This window comes from Hyposmocoma kahamanoa, unplaced genomic scaffold (assembly GCF_003589595.1).
Source record: "Hyposmocoma kahamanoa isolate Upper Pololo Valley unplaced genomic scaffold, ASM358959v1 185, whole genome shotgun sequence".
NCBI lineage: Eukaryota > Metazoa > Arthropoda > Insecta > Lepidoptera > Cosmopterigidae > Hyposmocoma > Hyposmocoma kahamanoa.
Window position 1 is genome coordinate 2,699,935 of NW_020653715.1, and position 20,775 is coordinate 2,720,709.

At 38.5% G+C, this 20,775-nt stretch overlaps 1 protein-coding gene across 1 annotated transcript; it reads right to left on the reverse strand.

Annotated features, from left to right (window-relative positions):
• Positions 1-2,172: 2,172 nt before the first annotated feature.
• On the reverse strand, positions 2,173-13,804 carry LOC113226269 (coiled-coil domain-containing protein 63). The gene is made up of 7 exons (XM_026458832.1): positions 13,613-13,804; positions 13,042-13,236; positions 12,681-12,820; positions 6,519-6,693; positions 5,428-5,607; positions 4,305-4,455; positions 2,173-2,348 (listed from the first exon to the last, which is right to left on the reverse strand). The coding sequence occupies exons 1-7, from the start codon at positions 13,802-13,804 to the stop codon at positions 2,173-2,175; spliced, it is 1,209 nt and encodes a 402-aa protein (XP_026314617.1).
• Between the last annotated feature and the right edge of the window lie 6,971 nt (positions 13,805-20,775).

The window sequence follows — 20,775 nt, forward strand, 5'->3', positions numbered from 1 at the left end:
TGACAAATCGCTGCTAACAAACGCGCGGCAGTGAGTGCGTAAGAGGGTATATAAAAAAATATTGTTTGTTAAATTTGTTTGTTATCACTACAAATTAGGCTCCTCAATGCTGCCGTCCTCTAATCAAGTCTGAGGGTCGTATTCTAGAACTCTACTCAATGCTCAAGTCAGGATTGCACTGGAAACACAAGCACTGGAAATACGACCCTAATGGCAGGGACTTGAGTATGATTTCTAGTGCTTTGAATCATACTCAAGTCCTGACTTAAGCATTGAGTAGAGTTCTGGAATACGACCCTAAGTGACAAAATATTTTTTTTGAGATGTCATAAAAAAACGATAACCCAGTTTTGAATATTGAAATTGTTTAATGATATTTCAGTTTAGTGTTGGGTAGGACATGAAATTAAAATGAGTTTGAGGGAGTAACTCCTTTGAAAAAATGAGGCGGTACAATGTCCTACTTCAAATGAGGTGAGGTAGTGGTAAGAATGTTTGCACCTACGACAATGACGCAACAGACAGGGAATATTAAGCACATTCTCATAACATGATGGTATCAATTAATTGGATAATTGAAATGTTATGATATAGTATACTAGAAATGCTAATTTTATTTAGTACTGTGGTAGTATGATCATATGATGTAAAATCAGCTAAAAAGCGGGCAGTGCAGGACCAATCATTGTTGCATTTGGTGAATTCGAAGCAGTATGACATGAGTGAGGCAGTGACATGAGGTGAGGTGTGAGGTGGGACATTTGATGACATGAGGTGTTGTGACAAACTAACCAAGCGAGTGGTACAAACGAGTTGCCTCGATTAAGAGTAACGTAAAGTCAGTTCCGATAAGTCGAACACGTTAACTAATTTTAACTGTTTTTAAAACAGAATTTTGTGCTCTATCTTTTGCTATTTAAAATGGATGTTTGACCATTTGTCCTCGGATCGGACATCCAGATTTACGGCAGGATGTCATCTTTACTTGGTCGATATTCCCTTCAGGCGTACTAAGCGCTTTTCATCGTCTTTTATTATGCACACAATTAAAAACTTGGTATTCCGAAGCGCTTTGAGTCTATGGTATTGCTACGTTCCAACAATAATTTGGTTTTCTAATTCCTGTTAATCTAACACTAACACCAATTTAATTATTCTATTATTATTACCATGTGGACATAAACGAACAGTACTAACCATAAAATGAAATATGATTCTATAAACGTTTGATATTTTATTTTTACTTTTTAACACTCAGAAAAAATTCCTTCGATCTGGCCGGATTCGAACCGACGTCTTTTAGCATACCGTGGCAGACGCTATACCAACTAAGCTACGGAACGAACCAGCGGACCTCACGAATTTTTTTATGTGCTTGTTGTCGTGTCTTTGTATTTGCTTTTTCAACGACTATTTAGCCGTAGCGCCATCTATGACAAATCTATGAAAGTATTTCATCACCCAGTTAGATACCTTTACAGCTACCAGACCCGACTAGAGATGTCGCTATTCATTATATTTAAATTCCATACAAAAATTCATACAAAAATTCGTAAGGTCCGCTGGCGCTGGTTCGTTCCGTGGCTTAGTTATAGCGTCTGGCACGGTATGCTAGAAGATGTCGGTTCAAATCCGACCGGATCGAAGGAATTTTTTCTGAGTATTCGATCTTTTTTTAATAATTATAACAAACTAGTGGAGTAATATCCATATTTTTTAGTGGTAAAGTTAAAACTTCAAACCGATCAAGTGGGTAGCACGTGATAATAATAATATTTTATTAAAATTGTAGGTAATAGGTTTGGACAAGAATTGCCACATGGTAATTGTATACCTACATACCTTAGATGATGGAAAAAAATTAGTTTCCATAGTCTAAGCTAACATAACATACAAAAGAAGGAATCAAGAACGTTTCTGCCAATTACTGAAAATCAGGCGTTTTAATATCTTTTTTAACACAATGTTTTTTTTTATAGACAGATTAATAAGTTATTATAATACTGTTTACAAAACGAATATGTCAAAAATAGTAACATAAGTAACGTATATTGTTGTCTTTTGGATTAAATCTGTAGTTTCTTATTTTTCGTTTTTTATGGTTTTTGAAGTTGGTTGAATTTATTTTAAAGTTTTGTGTGTTTGTATCTATTTAACATCCAGTTACAATACTTACATGGCCAGCTTTTGTATCTTCCGCAAGAGTCCACTTAACACACTATTGCTTCTTTCGTATGCTTCTTCGCTTGCCGCCACCCTAGCACGCCGCTGTTCTAATATGTCACGCAAGGAATCTATACTGTCTTTTTGCTTGTGTAATTTTGCTTGGTGTTTTGCGTTTTCGTCGGCTGAAATAGATGCAGATGGTAAACTACACATTTTACGTGTTTTTTTGTCAAAAATTTTGTATTATTCCATTGACTTACAATTATATGGACGTCGAGTCCGCACTCAAAAGTGTCCGAACTTATAGGGCGTTAAAATCGTATACAGAGCGTCATTCACGCTTTAGTGTTCGTTTGTTCGACTGACAGCGAAGCAAGCAAAATTAGACAGTACTGCGATGACATTACAATTTAAATTCAACGTTTTAGCTTTTTCATATTCCTTTACATGTCACTACATTTAAATAGGTTGATTTGGGACATTTTTTTCGTGGTTTTTGTATTAGACCCGTCGTCCATTTATTTGTTAGTCAATGCATAAATCTAATAGTTTAACAAGAAAAAAATAAAACGTGTATTTTGTATGAGACCATACCTTTAGTGCCCCATCGTTACAAAGTCTTAGCCGATCAAGTCCTGGAATCGCTACAGACGTGTTATTAGATCTATCTTCTATAGATTTGTACACTAAACGCCCGCCCAAACCTATTCACTACTTAATTACACGCGTCAAAAAGTGTGCAATATACTAAAGCTTTTTATACAGCTTCTGCGTAAGTACGCATCCAAGTGGATGACAATAATCCGTGGTAGTGACCCGTTTAGCTCTGGCCTATTCCACTAGCCCCTACCAGTTGCATGTAGTCTCGATCTAAGATGTTTAAATTAAATATTGTAATGATAAATGTGTTCAAATGTATATTTACAAAGTGCAACCCCTAAAGTTTCTGGCTCATTCTTCTCAGGGGAGTCTGCCTTACCAATGAGCAGTAGAGTTTAATCAATATGATTATTTCAAGTGTAATTTGCTTACCTATGAAATATAGATTATTTCACTTTGACTTTGACGTCACAGAAGGTCAAAAGTCGATTGTACTCAACAAAATTATCTGTCAATCAATACTACCTAGTTATTAGTCCTTGAACATTTCCACACATAACACAAATTGATGGGAAAATCGATAGTCGAAATAGTGTGCTTTATTGAATGTTTTTTTTAAATAATTACTGCGCTTAGAATAATAACGCATAGAATGATAGTTTCATATCAAACGAACTGTCACAAGTGAGGCAAAAATCAAATTCATGTAGACTAGTTTTAGTAGTAGGTTAATTTTCGGTTTTAGTGAATATTTATATAAAAATACAAGTTGAAACGCGTTACTTCCTTGTGGAATGTGATGTTAGTATCTATTTTATGTTTGTCTGACGTATTTTTACACTCATTTACCGCACATTTCGTCATTTTTAGCTAAAATTCTTGATCTGTTCGCGGTGCAAGTAGACCTTGAGCACTGAAGGCCCGCCCGCTCGTGTAGGCCCATTGGGCGCGCTTCAATTTGCCTCGCTTAGCATGTGCGGACTAGGTTTCTATGCGTTATTATTCTAAGAGTACACATGCTTAATTACGGAATTTATTTTTTCACAAACGAAATCAAAGCCATTTGAAAAACGTATATCGTATACTATACATACATGTCCTATTTAGTTCAGTTCATATTAAAAAAACATTGGTAGGTACCTACATGTAAAGCAGCTATTAAATACAGCGGTATTCGTGTAAAATTTCGAGGTAATTGTTAAAAAGTTTGAATCTTTTTCTATAATGAATATTTTTAGGAATCATGTTTTCACACCGTATCCTCAATTATAGTATATGTATATTTTTTCCAAAATGATCGATTCAACAGTTTCACTGTTATGCGAAATCAACCAAAGCCATTTGACGCAGTATAGACTCTTATGCATAAAAAAGTTATCATAGAATCTTTAATCTGTCTCTCTCTCTCTCTCTCTCCCCAAAAGTGCGGATTGAATAGTAGGGAGATTACTATCTACAGGGATATTAATATCTAACCTGTAAAAAATGACCGAATCTTTTTATTAAACTGTATAATTCAAGATGTCTATGTTTCTTACCGATCTGGATTCGCAGCATCTTAACGCTATCATCTAGGTGCTTGAGCTCTGTGTTGACTTCATTGATATAGTTGAACAGGGCATAGTTCTCTTCCTCGCGACGGTTGAACTCCTGAATAAGCTTGTCCACGTCGTCTTCGCCTGCGAACTCCTGCAGAGAAATTGCGTGAGGTATAAAGTGGAAAATTCTTTAGTAAACCAACAGAAGAGACTGGTGATGGTTTTTTTTTCTATAATATCAAGTGATGGGACGAACAAGTTGTGCGCCTGGTGGTAAGCTACACGCCTGTCTACAACAGTTTCAATGACACTCAGAGCTTTAAATCGCAAAGATCTGTGGGGCACTGCCACTGCGACCGTCGCCCTGAGACATAAGTTGACAAGTCCCATGTATCTGTGATTTCACCAGCACCCTTACCCTTCAAAACCAGAAAACAGTAATGCTGACATTAATGCTTGGCGGCAAAAATAGCTAAGGTGGCAGTACTTCCCTAGACGAACTCTTTCACAAGGAGCTCTAATGCTACTGGTGGTGGTTTAGATGTGTTGAGAGGTCACTGGAGGTTGTTTTTAAGGTGCAGTCACTACGAGCTTACCAATTCCTTATGACCGTCTTGCTGTAAGAGGTACACTAAAAGAAAAGGCGGAGTGCATGAAATGAACCTCCCTTCGATATATTATCATTTCTTTCCTGTGTGTTTGGCGGACCCTGAGCAATAATTCGCAAGAATACCTTATGCCATTGGCAAATCTTTTCTTCAAGATGGCGAGTATTATAGTGTATGCCGTCGATAAGATAAGAAGGAGCTGTGAGAGCACAATTCCGAATTTAAGTAAATTTTACGCTACTCATGAAATTACAATAAATTTGTGGCATTTAAAATCCAAAGGTGACGTAAAAATTTTAAGTTTTATCTTGAGATACGAAAGTGTCCATTAAGCTCGTGATAAAACTGAACAACTTTGGCTAAAAATACAAATTATATTGAAACAGATAATTTTTTGGCATTGTACCTACTTTTGAAACAGGGGATCATAACTGCGCGTGATCTGCCGAGGTGTACTCTGGAGAGGAATGTAAGTACATTGATCATCCGATCAATGTACGCTTGATAGTACTCACTCTAATAGCATCGAGTATGTTAACATAGTTATTATAAGCCCGCATATCCTCTTCCTGTTGCTCCAATCTTTTGGCCTCCGCTTTGGCATCAGCCGCCGTTAGCCTGACGGTTCCTTTAGTGCGGAGGAAGTCTTCTAGCTTCAGGCTATGGTCTAGTTGGCGTTGGAGTTCGCGAACTTCCTATAACAATATCATCAGAACATACCAGGATTAGTAATGCTGTCGTTACTTTTTAACCGACTTCAAATAAAGGAGTAGGTTCTTAATTCGACTGCCTGTTTTTTTGTTGGAAAGAGGGTACCTCCATAGTGGTCCCATTCAATTTTGAAGAAAATCATCCACCTCTAAGAGCGGCTGTTCACGCGTGAAGATTCATTTTTATAAATAGCGCCTTATTATGCCTATATACGGCAATATACGGAGCAATTATTTTAATGGTTGATTTTGCTATTCTCTAATTCAAGGAGTTTTTCCCTCTCAATATACTTTGAGTAGTGAGAACCGATTTTTATTATCTCCTGCGTCAAGTTCCGTATAATGGCGAACTAGGGGATGAATCCGGGTTTGCGCACTTTCCGGTAAGCGATTTCAAAAAACTTGGCAAATAGATATAATTCCATGTACTTTCGAGGTCGGTTTTTTTAGTACTCTGTACTGAGATTATTGGATCTACATTTTTTTGTATTAGGTACTTGCCACTCCTTGTCATCCGGATGAAGAAATACTTTTTAGTTATCGGACACCTTCCCTTTCCTTGCAGTCATCAAATTTATATATTGCTTTTTTAAGAGTCGCAGAAAAGTATTAAGTAAGTATTAACAGTGCAACGCAGACTGTTCGGACGAAGTGTGTCGTATGAAAATCGGATTACAGTTAGGTTGATATTTTTTCAAAGAGCTCCATTTTTTAGCTGTACTAAAAAATGGACAAGTAAAACGCTTTTTGCGAATTGATGGAACATCTATGGAATAACGGATGAAAACCATGCCAAGATTGACCGGTAACGGAAAGAAGGGGGTGAATAATTAATTACATATATATCTTATATACAAATAAACGATGTTACAGACTTTTGCTGTAAATTTTCGTACCAAACAATGCTTCCTGTAATCAATAGCTGCTTTTTCCTTCAGAGCTTCCAACTTATTGCACCACTCCTCCCTTTGATCATAAGTCGTTATCGCTTGCTCCACCAGCTCTAGGATTTGAGCCTTACCGTCCATTAAACGCTTGATTTGGTTCTTCCAGATTGAGTTGAAGAATTGTCTGAAAAACGTTACATAATTATGCGACTTTATGTACATAAATCATCAGCATGCAAGCAGTTTTTTTTCGAGTTCCAATTCAAAGTCATATTTGGTCAGTCTATCTTTCCTGACGTTCGTACTTGTAAAATGAAATTACTTTTGTAATGTACGTAGTGTTTATGAAAAAACGACTCCATTTAGTACCTATATGCTGCGTTATTAGCACTATTATTATTTTGACTAGGATGTTTTGTGCAGCCTAATATCACTGCGACCAGCAATTTACATTAAAAAAATAATTTACATTTGTTTTTTAAGAGTATTGACGTGAACCATCGAAAGTATAAAAATCCCAATAGACTAATTTTTTTTGACGTACTTAAGGTAGAAAAATATAATCAAAATTGTTTGTGTATGTGTGTCAGAATTTACAATAGATTACCAAATGACATTAAACACTTGCCCATTACATTATTTAAGACTAAATTATATGATTTGTTAAAGAATAAAGTATATTACAGTATTAGGGAATTTCTACAATAATTTTTATGTAAAAGAATTTAAATTAATCATATATAACTTAATGTAAATGTAACCATGTGACGACCTATTTTTCATTTATTTTGCATGCCTAAATTATCTTCGGACGAAACATGCTTGAACTTACGAGGGTCATTTGAAAAGTTCTTAGCCTGACGTATTTAATGAAACCACATGATTTTGATTTTATTTTTATTTTTCAACATACTCTCCCCCGAGCTCAAAACACTTTTTCCATCGACCCGGTAAGGCTTCGATACCTGTTTTAAAAAAATCTTCCTCCAACTCCTCAAAATATGCATCTACTGCGGCTACGACCTCTTCATTTGTATGAAAATGTTTACCACCTAAAAATTTCTTTAGCTTTGGGAATAGATAAAAGTCGGACGGTGCTAAATCCGGCGAATATGGGGGATAAGGTAACAATTCAAAGCCACACTGATGGATTTCTGCCATGGATTGCACAGAGGTGTGAACGCGCGCGTTGTCCTGATGAAACAAGACCTTTCTCCTCAATAAACCTGGACGTTTTTCTTTAATTTCTTCTTTCAAACGACGCAATAGGCTGCAATAATAATCGGAGTTTATTGTTTCACCTTTTTTTAAGTAATCCACCAAAATTATATCCTTTGCATCCCAGAAAACCGATGCCATGACTTTGCCGGCCGACAAAATCACCTTTGCCTTCTTTGGGGTGGGTGATCCTACTCTTTTCCATTGTTTCGACTGTTCTTTTGTCTCAGGTGTATTGTGGTGAACCCAAGTTTCATCCATGGTTACAAATCTTTCAATGAATTCTAGTGGGTCAGCTTCATATAACTCCAAACAGTCGCGGGAAGTTGTGAGTCGGTTGCGTTTTTGTTCCACTGAAAGCAGCCGCGGTACCCACCGCGCAGACACCTTAGAAAATCCAAGGTCAGCAGTAATTATATGGTGTGTTCGCTCAGAAGAGATGCCTATAGTCTTAGCTATCTCCTCGACAGTCAATCTTCGATCAGATAAAATTAAATCACAGATTTTTTCTTTGTTTTCATCGGTGGAAGCAGTTGAAGGCCGGCCACTACGGGGCTCATCTTGAATGGTCTCTCGACCACGTTTGAACTCTGCCACCCAGTTTTTTATAGTCGCATACGAAGGAGCAGACTCACCCAAAGTAGCAGACATGTCTTCATGTATAGCTTTTGGAGTCAAACCTTTCAAATACAAGTATTTGATCACTGCACGATGTTCAATTTTATCCATTTTCAAAAATAGCTCTGACTTGACTTACAGTATTACGTGTTAACGAGCAACGAATAATTGTGACTTAACTAAACTGTGCATACTTGTTACTGAATAATTAAGCTACAAAATGAAGGTAGTTATGAAAAAAATCGATGACCCTAACTATGTCAGGCTAAGAACTTTTCAAATGACCCTCGTATATATTACTGTGTTATCATGACCACCATGTTTTTTGCAAATAAACGATTTGATTTGATTTGAAAATTTCAACTGTTACGATCACTACTAATTACATGTCGGAGATATAACCCACAGAATTGAAAAGGCCAGCTCCGATTATTTTTACCTCCCCTTTCTGCCATGCATACGACGTATCTGCGTAAAAGTGAAGTTTGTATGCTTATCAGATGGCTACAGTGGTACAGGAGATGTAATCTTTGGTCTCATCCTGGTGATGGATTTTTCTATTAACTATAGAGCTATTGTCTTTTTTTTTTTTTTTTTTTTTTTATAAAATATAGGTGCGCATTTGACCTCCATCTCACCTGATGGAAAGTGACGATGAGGTCGACGATGGAGCATGCACACCTAAATAATGCCTATTCACTCTCGCCTTGAAAAGGTCCAAGTTATAACGTTCAGGGAACAAGTCTGCAGGCAGGGAATTCCACTCCATAGCCGTTCGCCATATAAATGTGGAAGCGTAACGCTTCGTGCGAATCTTTGGAATATCCACAACATAGGGGTGGAACCCAAGCCTACGCCTAGTCCCCCGGTGATGGAAAGGGGAAGGCGGAATTAAATCATGTAATTCCATCGCACACTCTCCGTGATATATCCTGTAAAATACCGATAAGCAGGCAACTTTACGGCGGTGTTCAAGGCTCTGCAGCTTCGCCTCCACTAATTCCGAGTCACCTATAAGCCTCTTGGCACGGTTGTCAATTGAATCCAAAGTGGCCAGTTGATATGTCGCAGAGCCATCCCAAAGGTGGCAGCAGTACTCCATGCACGATCGGACTTGTGCTTGGTACAGCTGGAGCAACTGTCCCGGTGTAAAGTACCGCCTCACCCTGGAAAGGATCCCAAGCTTCCTTGCTGCATTTTTGGCCGTGGATTCAATGTATCTGCCGAAGTTCAAATTGGACGACAGGTCCATTCCAAGTAGCTGGAGACAATCGGCTATCGGTATGGATATATCACGAAAAGTCGGAGTCAGCTCAAAGGGACTCCGTTTTGTGGAGAATAGACACGCCTGCGTTTTGGTAGCGTTAAATTTGACAAGATTGGCATTGCCCCAATCGGAGACTGCCTGGAGTGTCAAATCTAAACGGCTAACCATGGACTCTCGACAAGACTGGATTTCCTCTCCACTGACCCTTGCATTGGTCAAGTACCTATCTACAACTGTGCTGTCATCAGCATACGCAAAGGTACCTGGAATTAACATATCATTGATATGCAGCAGAAAGAGAGTTGCAGACAGTACGGAACCCTGAGGAACTCCGGCATCTATCGCCATATGTTCGGAAGAGTAGCCTTCTAAGACCACTCGAATCGAACGTTCGCTCAAGAAATCCGAGATCCAATTGCAAAGGTCAGTGGGAAGCCCATAAGAGGGAAGCTTGCTTAAAAGGCTTGCGTGCCAGACCCTGTCAAAGGCTTTAGAAATGTCCAAAGACACTGCAAGTGCTTCGCCTTGCTTTTCTATAGCCTCGCTCCATATGTGACAGGCATACACAAGAAGATCCCCAGTAGATCGCCCTCGTCGGAATCCGTACTGGCGATCACTGAGGAGATCGTTGTCTTCAAGGTACGATAGGAGACGGTTGTTGAGTACACGTTCCATAGTCTTGCAGAGTATGGAAGTGACTGAGATAGGTCTATAGTTGACAGGGTCAGCTCTGCTTCCCTTTTTTGGTACAGGTTGCACGTTTGCAAGCTTCCACGACCTGGGAACTACACCAGTCTCAAGTGAGAGGCGGTACAGGCGTGAGAGAACAGGAGACAACTCAGGTGCACAGTTACGCAGGACTATTGCTGGAATTCCATCTGGCCCGCTAGCTTTATTCACGTCTAGATTTCGCAGAGTTCTAAGTACCTCTTTTTGGCGTATGCGAACTGGCGCCATAGTGCAGCCAGCCTGAGGTAAAGTAGGTGGTAGGGTCCCTGCGGCATCTAGACGCGAATTTTCTGCAAAGAGTGAGGCAAAGAGATTCGCCTTCTCTTCCGCAGTATGAGCCAGCGAACCATCCGGCCTCAGCAGAGGTGGCAAAGATGGGCGACAAAAGTTCGATTCGACCGCTTTGGCCAGGGACCAAAAGGATTTGCTGCCTGCTGGATAAGAGGCAAGCTTGGCTCCTATGCGGCGCACATGGTCGAACTTGGCCCTACGTAACATGCTTTTGCACTTCTTGGCGGCCTTATTAAAAGCTTTCTTCATGTTCTGAGTACTCGGAGTTTTGCGTAGTCGAGCATCTGCCCAAGCTTGGTACGCGGACTGTTTACGTGCTTCAGCACAACTACAATTAGCGTTAAACCATGGACGAGCTTGGGGTCCATTGGGTACATCAGAGTATGGAATGTAATACTCCATACCCAAACGCAAGACCTCGACTACAGCATCAGCACAGCTCGACGAGTCTCCTGAAGTAAAGCACGCCTGCCAGAGATATGACGCAAAGAAATGGCGCATTTCGTCCCAATCTGCTAACTTGTATCGCCACACCCGTCTCATACCACTAGGGCCCTGATCGGGTGGGGAGTATACGGATACAGTTTTCACCAGACAATGGTCGGAAGTACCCAGTGGGGCCTCCACAACCACAGAGTATCGGTCCGGATCAGTTGTCAGCAGAAGGTCCAAGCAATTAGCCGTATGGGATTCAACATCTGGTATCCTAGTGGCGCCACTGACAAGCTGGGATAAGCTTAGCGTTAACGCAAGTTTACGCGTCTCTCTCCCAGCGTGATCGGTCTTCTGGTATGGGAACAACCATTCTTGATGGTGTGCATTAAAGTCCCCCAGAATGACTAGTTGCGCCGCTGGGTACCTATGCTGAATCTCATCAGACGTCTCACTTAGATATTGGAACAGCTTGGTCGTCTCCTGATCTCCACTGTGCGATCGGTAAACACAGCAGTACACTATTTGTGTAACTCCTGTGTCAACCAGAAGCCATAAAATTGAAAAACTCGGTGCCTCAAGGTTCTTGAGACGCTTGACACAGATGTCATCGCGAACGTACACACAGACTCCGGCACGAGGTACGAACCTGTGCTCCAGAGTATACCCGGGGTAGCTGAGGTACGCTGCGTCAGTCGGACATCTGATCTGCGTCTCTGTGAGGAACAGCAGCTGCGGTTTGTCGGTTTCAAGGTGGTAGTGGACCGAATCGAGATTTGAGTGCAGACCTCGGATGTTAGTGAGGTGCACTTTTAGTGGGAGGACGTGCAACCGCTGTGTATACTTTTTTCCATTTTTAAAGTTTTTCATTCTGTTTTGGAGAAGTGAATAGGCAGGAGGAAGGCAGTTGAACGAGGCACTGCGTCGTGTTCAACCAAGCAGCAGACTCATACTGCCACACGAGGTTACAATCGGCTTGGAGACCGCGGGGACGCCCGAACCCCCCCGGAGATGGCCACCTGGTCCTCCCTTCCGGTCGCCAACCGGCAAGGTGGAGCATTCCGGGATTTTTCGTTGGGTGGCGGGGCAGCCTTTCACGGGTGGCTTTCCCGCTACTTGGGCCCCCAACTTCCCACGGTCGGCCAGCGGTGCACCGTGCTTCGGATCCCGCTAGCCTCCAGAACCGAGTGCTCAGTGTGGCAGTACAAGCAGCTACAACTCGCCGTCAGACGCAATGCAACTGTTCAGACCCGACCTCCAAATGGCAACTCCCGAACACGAGTCGGAACACGGTAAAAACCATTTGGCGACTCGACTGCGTCGGGAGGGTGGTGACTAGCCACGGCCGAAGCCTACCACCAGTAGTTATTGCTCTTTAGCACCACCCAGGGGTCACTTGTAGGGTCTCAAGGGTAAACCTACGGAAGCGAGCAACATCAACCCCCAAATGTCGTTTTATTTATTAACGTGCTACCTTAGAGATTTGGATTTTATTTTGAACCACGAATTTATTGGATTATTTATAGCTTGACTGCGATCCCCAAATTGTTTAACTAGTGACTATTTTCAGTACATATTTGCATTAACCTATAAGTTGATGTAGAAAACTCTATTACCGATCTCTCAAAAGGCGATCTATCTCCAACCTCATTCTGAAATTCTCACTATTGACAGTGTTAAACTTCTTCATTGCTGTGTCGAGCCGGTTTTCTAATTGGGCTGTAATCGTTTGATTCGACGATGCAGTTGTGTACGCCTGGAATGAAAGGTTGAATGAGGATGAAAGGTTGCGATCTACAGGTAGGAACTTGGTATGGCTAATGAGTAATTTAGTGGAAAACGTAATGTACCCAGAGTAAACGTGAGTAAGTGAAACGACTAATGCAAGCCAAGACACAATGCACCATAACAGTAGATTCCAAGATGTTTGTCATTTTCGTTGGGAGGTAGGTGCTTTCTTTTAACACAAACACTTACTATATCACACCCCGTTCCTTTACTTTTCAGCACCTTTATTTCCTTCTGGACCTGTTTCAATAGAAAGTCCAGCTCGTTGATGTATCCTCGATGCTGCCTCACTTCTTCCGAAGACTTTTCGTGTTCTTTCAGTAGGGCCACCATTTTCTCTCTTGTTTTCGCGTTCTCTATTAAGTTTGACGTGCTTTTCGTTAGCTGTTTATAGAAAAAAAAAATTAAACTGCGGTCTGGATTCTGGTTTTCAACGACTTTTTAGCCGTAGCGCCATCTATGAGAAATCTATGAAAGTATTTCGTCACTCAGTTAGGTAACTTTACAGCTACCAGCCCTGGCTGGCTTAGTTGGCATAATGTCTAAAAAAATCATGATCGTAAGGAATGTCCACTGCTGCTTTTGATTCTCGGACTATCATACAGTTGATCACGATTGCACACATTAACTGCAGACGTGCAGTCCATCTGTTGGCAGCCTAACTTTTCTAAATTGATTCTGGTGTGGGTGTCCTAGGTAATAGTAACCTGGTGTGATTTCTGTTCGCCTTAACCGATGTTTTGTCAAAAACCCTGTTTACCCTGAGTTCTAACATAATCTTCTCTAGCTCTGCGTTCAGAGTCCTGATCATATTCCTCTGGACCCTCAAAGTCGGCTGCGCGCTGCTAATGACGTTCGCACGGTCGATCTCCATCACTCTGAACTGTCTTTGGAGCTTGGCCAGCTCATCTTCTGCAATCTTCTCCATTTCCATATCGTCCGGGTTTGCCATTTTGACCGCTGCTGTTATTCTTCACGAATTCTGAGAAAAATATACGAAAATTAAGTAACGCGCTTTTACATAGAACTATGCCATTGGTAACATTCAAGATATAACTGAAATGGAACCTGTATTACCATTGTTGTACCCATTTTTTAACGCACACACTCAATCTCATAGGGAACGGAAACTCTGTGTCGCGAGTGCCATGGATACACACATAGACAACCACAAATTACACCCAAACTCACGAGGGAAATAAATATATGGTATATACCGGCGTACGGCCACGAAGGCAGTTAAATTGGAATTCAACAATTTGCACAAGTTGTTATAATATTAGTTCTTGGTTTGCAACAGTTTATTGACATTAAAGTTCGAGTATAATTACATCTTTAGTTTATGGAGCAAATCTACCGTACTTTAACTAAAACGCGGCTTTGTGGCAAAATCATTTTTGAGATATCATAAAAAATCTTTATTCAGTTTAAAAACATTAAATTGTTTACAGATATTTTAGCTATTAGGGTAAGTTCCGATATATCCGATACGTTAACAACTTTCACTGTTTTGAAATACAGAATTTTGAGCTCTATCGTAAGCTGTTAACGTGTCACTTATTCGAGTTTTAGTTAGTGGACGACAGAAATACGGGCGAAGAATTTATTCCAAATCGTCCTTAGATCTATAAAAAATTGGTTCATGTTTTTTTGTCAATTGGTTCCACTTATTGGAAATGGAAAACTGTAGTCTATTCTCATTTAACTAGGTAGCATCGATACGGCAAGGACTGATTTTTGTTGAACTTGTAAAACTCTCGGATACATACACACATCTAAAGTGTCAAGGGTCAAGTTCATTTTTGCTAATTACTGAAAATCAGTTTTTTTTAAACTATTTTTATTAACATCAATGGATTTTTTTGGTCAATTTTATATGATTTGAAAATGAAATTGACAAAAAATACATTGATGTTAAAAAAATCATCAAAATGCCTAATGTTCAGTAATTATCAGAAACGTGCTTGATTCTTAAATACTTTTGATGAGTATATTATGAAAGTATATTATTGAATTCGGCCACGAAGGCGGACTTGCGACAACGATTCCTGTTTTTTCGTTAAAGTAGTTATTATAATTATGTTACTAGTTGTCAACGCTATGAATATTCTGATACACCAAAGAAAGCCATGTCCTTCAGACCCGGCCTTTTTTTTCGACACAAGCAGCCTGTCGGTTTTTTCGGTTATTGCTTTGCGCATTTCTACAATAATGCATTCACGATGTTAATGAGGATGCCGTGATCTTCCAGCGCGCAAGGATGTTCCGGGAGGCACGTGTCGATTGCTTCTACACCACGATGCGGAAATGATCCACACCAGGGATCGAGGCAGTGCCAACAGCACCATAAGCATAATAAGGAACCGTTTCGGCAGTCCGTACGTGAATCACTGTTCTATGATCCAGTAAAAGTAAGTAATAGGGGTTTTCTTTTTGTGTTCTCTGTTGTTTGTATAATACCAATTGTTACCAACTATTAATAATTGAAATTTTAACTTATTTGTATTATTATTTTCAACCATGATTTTTTATACATGACAGGCAGATGACTCTATTCCACCTGATGTAAAATGGAAAATGGAATCCAAATGTGAAGGAATCTAGTGCAGTGTTGATACAATCACTGCCCTACCCACCTCCATCCTGCATGCCTAAAAGATGCCTCTTCACGCCTCGTTTGAAGGACCTCGTATCGCAAGATGAAGAGAATACGTGCCCTGGAAGGGAGTTCCATTTCTCAACAGTGCGACAGAGGAAGTTGCCACCAAACCTTTTAGTTCGCGATGCAATACGGCTTGTTGTAAAACGGTGAGTACGAAGGTAAGCACGCGTGCTTCGGAGGAGGAAAGGGGAGGGCGGGATAAGATGAACAGCTCTTCGAGCGCTCGCCATGTTAAAAGGCGTTAATCACTTAACTCTACGCAGTTGTAGAGGTTCAAGGTGTGAACTAGCATCTGTTAAGCAAACGCCTTCTTGTCCACATTGTGACTGTCCTTCAAGTGAGATTTTGAGCAAGCATGAGAATAAAAATTTAAAAAACTTTTACTTCTACTGCCATTAATTGCAACCAATTTGATTGTCTTCTAATTTTAAGCAAACACGCACTGCAAAACTCGACTTTTTTCACAATCTCCAGCCGCCACCTCTTTCGACATTTGCCTTTGGTTACATCTTCAGGCACCCATGACGAGATCCTAGTTTTCTTTCTGGGATGCATACTTAACACATTCTTCATTTTCGTAGCATTCTTGTCTTGACAGAGCGGGCGTGGTCAACACTGATCATGTTTAAGTAGCAGTGAAGCTCCTTGTGAAAGAGTTCGTACAGGAAAGTAGATACTGCCACGTTACCTGTTTCTGCCGCCAATCAGTAATGTAAGCGGAAGGCCCCTGGGTCAAAGCAAAATAAAGTGTACTGTGCAGCTAATAGCGACTTCGTCAAGGGCTTTACGTTAATTTCCGAATTATGGTTAAATATCATTGGTAAACACTCAAAACTAATCTGCCTACCTAGCTCATTCCCAGTAGGGATAGACTATCGAGTCTGTCCACGATACCACGGTACTGATACTCTTTGACAAAATCCAACACTAAACAAAACACTATCATTATTGATATTTGAACATGGAGTTGCGTGAATTTTCTTGTCTATAGGTTGAAGTCGTTGTCTGCGATATAATACACAGGAAGACACTGCTACAGAACTTCTGTATTATCCATTACTCGTCTTTTACGACACTAATGGGAAAATATAAAATTTTGTTGTTCCTAACCAAGTACCATAAAGTTTAATTAGATTGCTACTCACCAATCAACAAATGTACCGCTTAACAAGACGCAATAATTGGCATACAGTCCACCTGCAACTAACGTTTAGCATTTGCGGATGTACAGCATAGGCACTAGCTTATATACAAAACGATCAGTCTTAAATGACCTTCAACCGCCTACAGAATATTTCCTAGGAAGGGTAAAGATACACTGGTCGGGTAACGGGCTTATAAAAAGAAAACAGCTTTAAAAGGCCTTGGATCGTTGATAAAATACTTTCAAGTAAGGGTAAAGATATGCTGGTCGATAACCAGTAGTTTTGTCGATAGTATATCCAGGCACCGGAACGCATGCGTGCATCCTTCCTATTTTCCATTTTAACAACGGAATCTTCATTTATATTTCTTTGAATTATACATAGGCTATATCAAATATAGTATAAACAGTGAAAGAGCAAATATGAAAAAAACATCTACAGAATTCTATAGCCTTTATATTTCTGAAACTTTTGAGGAATTACTTTGATACAACACAATGATCTTCATAAAATCACAAATTAATTTATAGGCCACTGTACCTATACGGTTCTATATTAAAATAACAAGATCTTCTGTTCCTTTGCCATTTACAAGGTGTATAGCCACAGAACATGTTTTTTCTTTCTTCCGTGTTTAAAACTATAGCTATGGTGAAACACAGACTTCATACGAAAGATCATACAACTTATGTGTACTAAGTACATTACGTTTTGGGTTTCCATAGGCTCTGTAACCAACGTTCAATAAATAAATAATAATGAGTATTTTGCTCTTTCTTCTCGCGGGAATTTGCCTTACGAATGAGAAGCAGTGTTTAATCAATTTGACGGTTTGAAGTACAATTTTGTACCATATATATAATAAAATCACATTGTAATATAGCGTCAAAATGCTTTTATCGCATGAAAGTAAAAAAAGTAATACGGGGTACAATTAAATAAAATAGATAATATATAAAATTTTATAACTCTCATAATTTAAGCATAAAAAAGTTATCGATTAATGTCGTTCTTATTAATTATGATCTTTTATCCCTTGAACAGTTGTCATTTCCAATAGTGCAATTTGCGTATTTATAATTTTACATATATGACGAAACTTAAAAAGAGTCTATTCAATCTCAAATGGCTCAGGTTAATTACTCATAGCAGTGAGTGTTGTATCAATCACTTTGTAAAAAAAATATATAGTACACATACGGTATGAAAACACGATTCCTAAAAATAGAAACAACACAAACTTATTGATTCCCTGCCCCTTGACGCCAGCAAAATGAACTAACTGTATTAGTACGGGAGACATTTGAATTCAGAGGTGATATAGTATAGACTCAGGTCTTACGATAATTATCGTTTGCATATTTGGAAATTCTGTGCAATTACACCTAATTCGATGAGGTAAGTGTATTTGTTGTGTTCTCTTCTCGTTCTGGGGGACGGGTCTCAAATTTTTATTTAAATATAATGTAATAAAGTCATTGACAAACATAGAGACACGATGAAACTACAAGCGCTGTAATCCTAAGAAAGATTCGGTTCATTCAAGCCATGACGAATCAAAATTAATGTTTTGATAATAAAAAAAATACTTATTGGCACATCCTTCCCACTTCCATTAAAAATGAGTTAGTACCGTAAACCTTGACCTATGCAACGGAAATTCCAAAGTTTTGAGGACAGTTTTAAATTAAAAATTGTTTTTGTCATGCAATTTTCGTAATCCTGATGATGATTTAAGAGTCCCTCATGTTCCCATAGACAATATTTACTGTAATAATTGCTGCCAAACAGTGATATTACTGTTTAAACGCATGTTTTGCTGTCGAAACTGCAAGAAACGTCGAATGTACGGCAATAATGGCCGTAAAAGTAGTGACGTCACAACTTGGAGGCAAAATTCAAAATAAATTTGTGTGACATTTTGAAAAGAAACTTCAGATTTAAATCGACTCGACATGGTTGAAATGTTTGGATATAAGCACTTTGCTTGCCATTGTACGATTTGCAATTTAGAACGCCATATTGGAAAATCAGGGGTGCTTAAAAACAAATCCATCGAAAAAATATTATCAGGATTTTCAAAATATCCTCTCAAGGCCTTGGAATTCCAAAGTGCTAACCAGTACAATACACCTAAGCGTATAACGACAAACAATGTACCCACAGCATAAACTTAGTGAATGAGAAATTTATAGGGGGCATTAAAGTTCTCCCGATTAATTTCATTGACGTATTTTTTTTCTTTTTTTTTTAAAGTACAATTATACATTTTACAGAAACTATCTCCCGCCAAACTGGGGACAGTTTATTGGCGAGGACGCTCTTACACAATTATAAATAAATCCACTTAATACTTAACTACCTAGCAGTGAGAAGGTACTTCTCTTATAGATCCGACTTACTTATTAACCAAAACAGCAATTACAATTATAATTATCTATTGTAATTCAAGTTGGTATTTCGATTTCAAGTGGACAGAGAATATTTTAAGAAAATAATTTAATATATTCACATTTACAATTACGTTTTATTTTATTGTTTACTAAAATTTAATAATCTTGTTTGTAGGCTTTGTAACCACCAGTACCAACACTAGCTGAAAATGTGGCCGATAAAAGCTTAAAACAGGTTTAGATTCAAGTGCGTTAAACTCTTTACAATAACAATTATGATATAGTCTAAAATTATACCGCTCGTCTATTACATTTGACGTCTCTGTTATCCCATCTGTCTTCCATAAAGTAACAACGGCCAAAACCTAATAAACCCAAAATATCAAAATTTAACATCCCAAATGCAAGTACAGTAAACAAAAGTCGTGCTGTATTTTTTCATACATTAAACTCAAAATGTTTATGGCATTAATTCACTATGAGATCATTTCCTACTATTTGGCAACGGTAAAATTAACATTGTTTCACCACTTTTGACGCTCTCTTTGCATGAAATTACAAATTTAAACCCTTGAACGCATAAAAATAGAACTATCATCAAAATCATATAAAATTCTTCACCCCGTTCCCTGCATCCTTACCCCTCGTCTGTAGCAACGCTGGGATTAATATTTAAAATTACCTTTGTATTGTTGTAGCACCTTGATGGTATATTGTTGTCCCATTCTAGCGTAAGGCATTGTATTTGTTTGTTATTGCTTTCTCTTTTTTCCACACATGTGGGTTAAAGGCAAAGATTCGTTTAGATAGAAGGTATTGTAGGCAGAATTCGAAAGACCCCTAACTGTTAAAAACTGTTCATTTCCATCGTTATTACTATATGTACTTACAAATTTCATACTAAAGAAATGATAAACAAAAAGGAAGAAAGTTATCTTATGTTTAAGATATATTTTATTATCTGCTTAAAAATTTAGAAAATTCAATAAAATTTTATGGAAGCCACGAAACTGCTTGAATGAAATGACGCCATTGGAGTCTTATAATAAGTGTACACGGAAGACGAAATAATATTTATTTGTCTAAAGTATGGTTTAGATAAAAGGTTCAAGAAGACAGTCTTCATTTCTTTTCTTTTAATTTTTAGAAATTCAATATTTACAAAGCAATTCCGATAGTATTAAGTCAGTTAATAATTGAATATATTATATTATGTTTATATCATAAAAAGGTAAAAATAAAAATACAATAATAAATAAAAGTTTATAATAAACTTTAAAATTTATGTTTTTTTTAATATATTTAAGATTTTAGCCGTGATACTATCTTACGTTTAAATAGAAGACTTTTGTTTATTTTTATATCAGAGGATAAGGCCCTATATATTTTTACATAAATAAATTTACTTATTTTTTAGGATGTAAGACAAGGTCTTAACATCTTTATGTCCTAACACTCATTCAAATCGGAGATGTTGATGACGTTACTACGTTTCATTGATAGTGGATCACTAAATTTCGTCCCATTAATAAATATTTGTTGCATTGTATTGGTACGCAATAATCAAAATTTGCTATAAAGAGCAGTAAATAGGAAACATTTTTTATTTTAATTTTTAAGAAGAGTTTAATTATACCTACCTCCGCATCTATCCGCACCTTTATTACTCTTTGTCCGTCATGCCTCGTTCTACCTCGAAGGTTTTACTGCATCTCTGTTGTGC

Coding starts and splice junctions, on each gene's coding strand:
- LOC113226269 (XM_026458832.1), bottom strand. CDS start 13,804: ATGGCAAACCCGGACGATATGGAAATGGAGAAGATTGCAGAAGATGAG. Junction 13,237..13,612: donor AGATTATGTTAGAACTCAGG/GTAAACAGGGTT, acceptor TTCTATAAACAG/CTAACGAAAAGCACGTCAAA. Junction 5,608..6,518: donor ATTACAGGAAGCATTGTTTG/GTACGAAAATTT, acceptor ATATTGTTATAG/GAAGTTCGCGAACTCCAACG.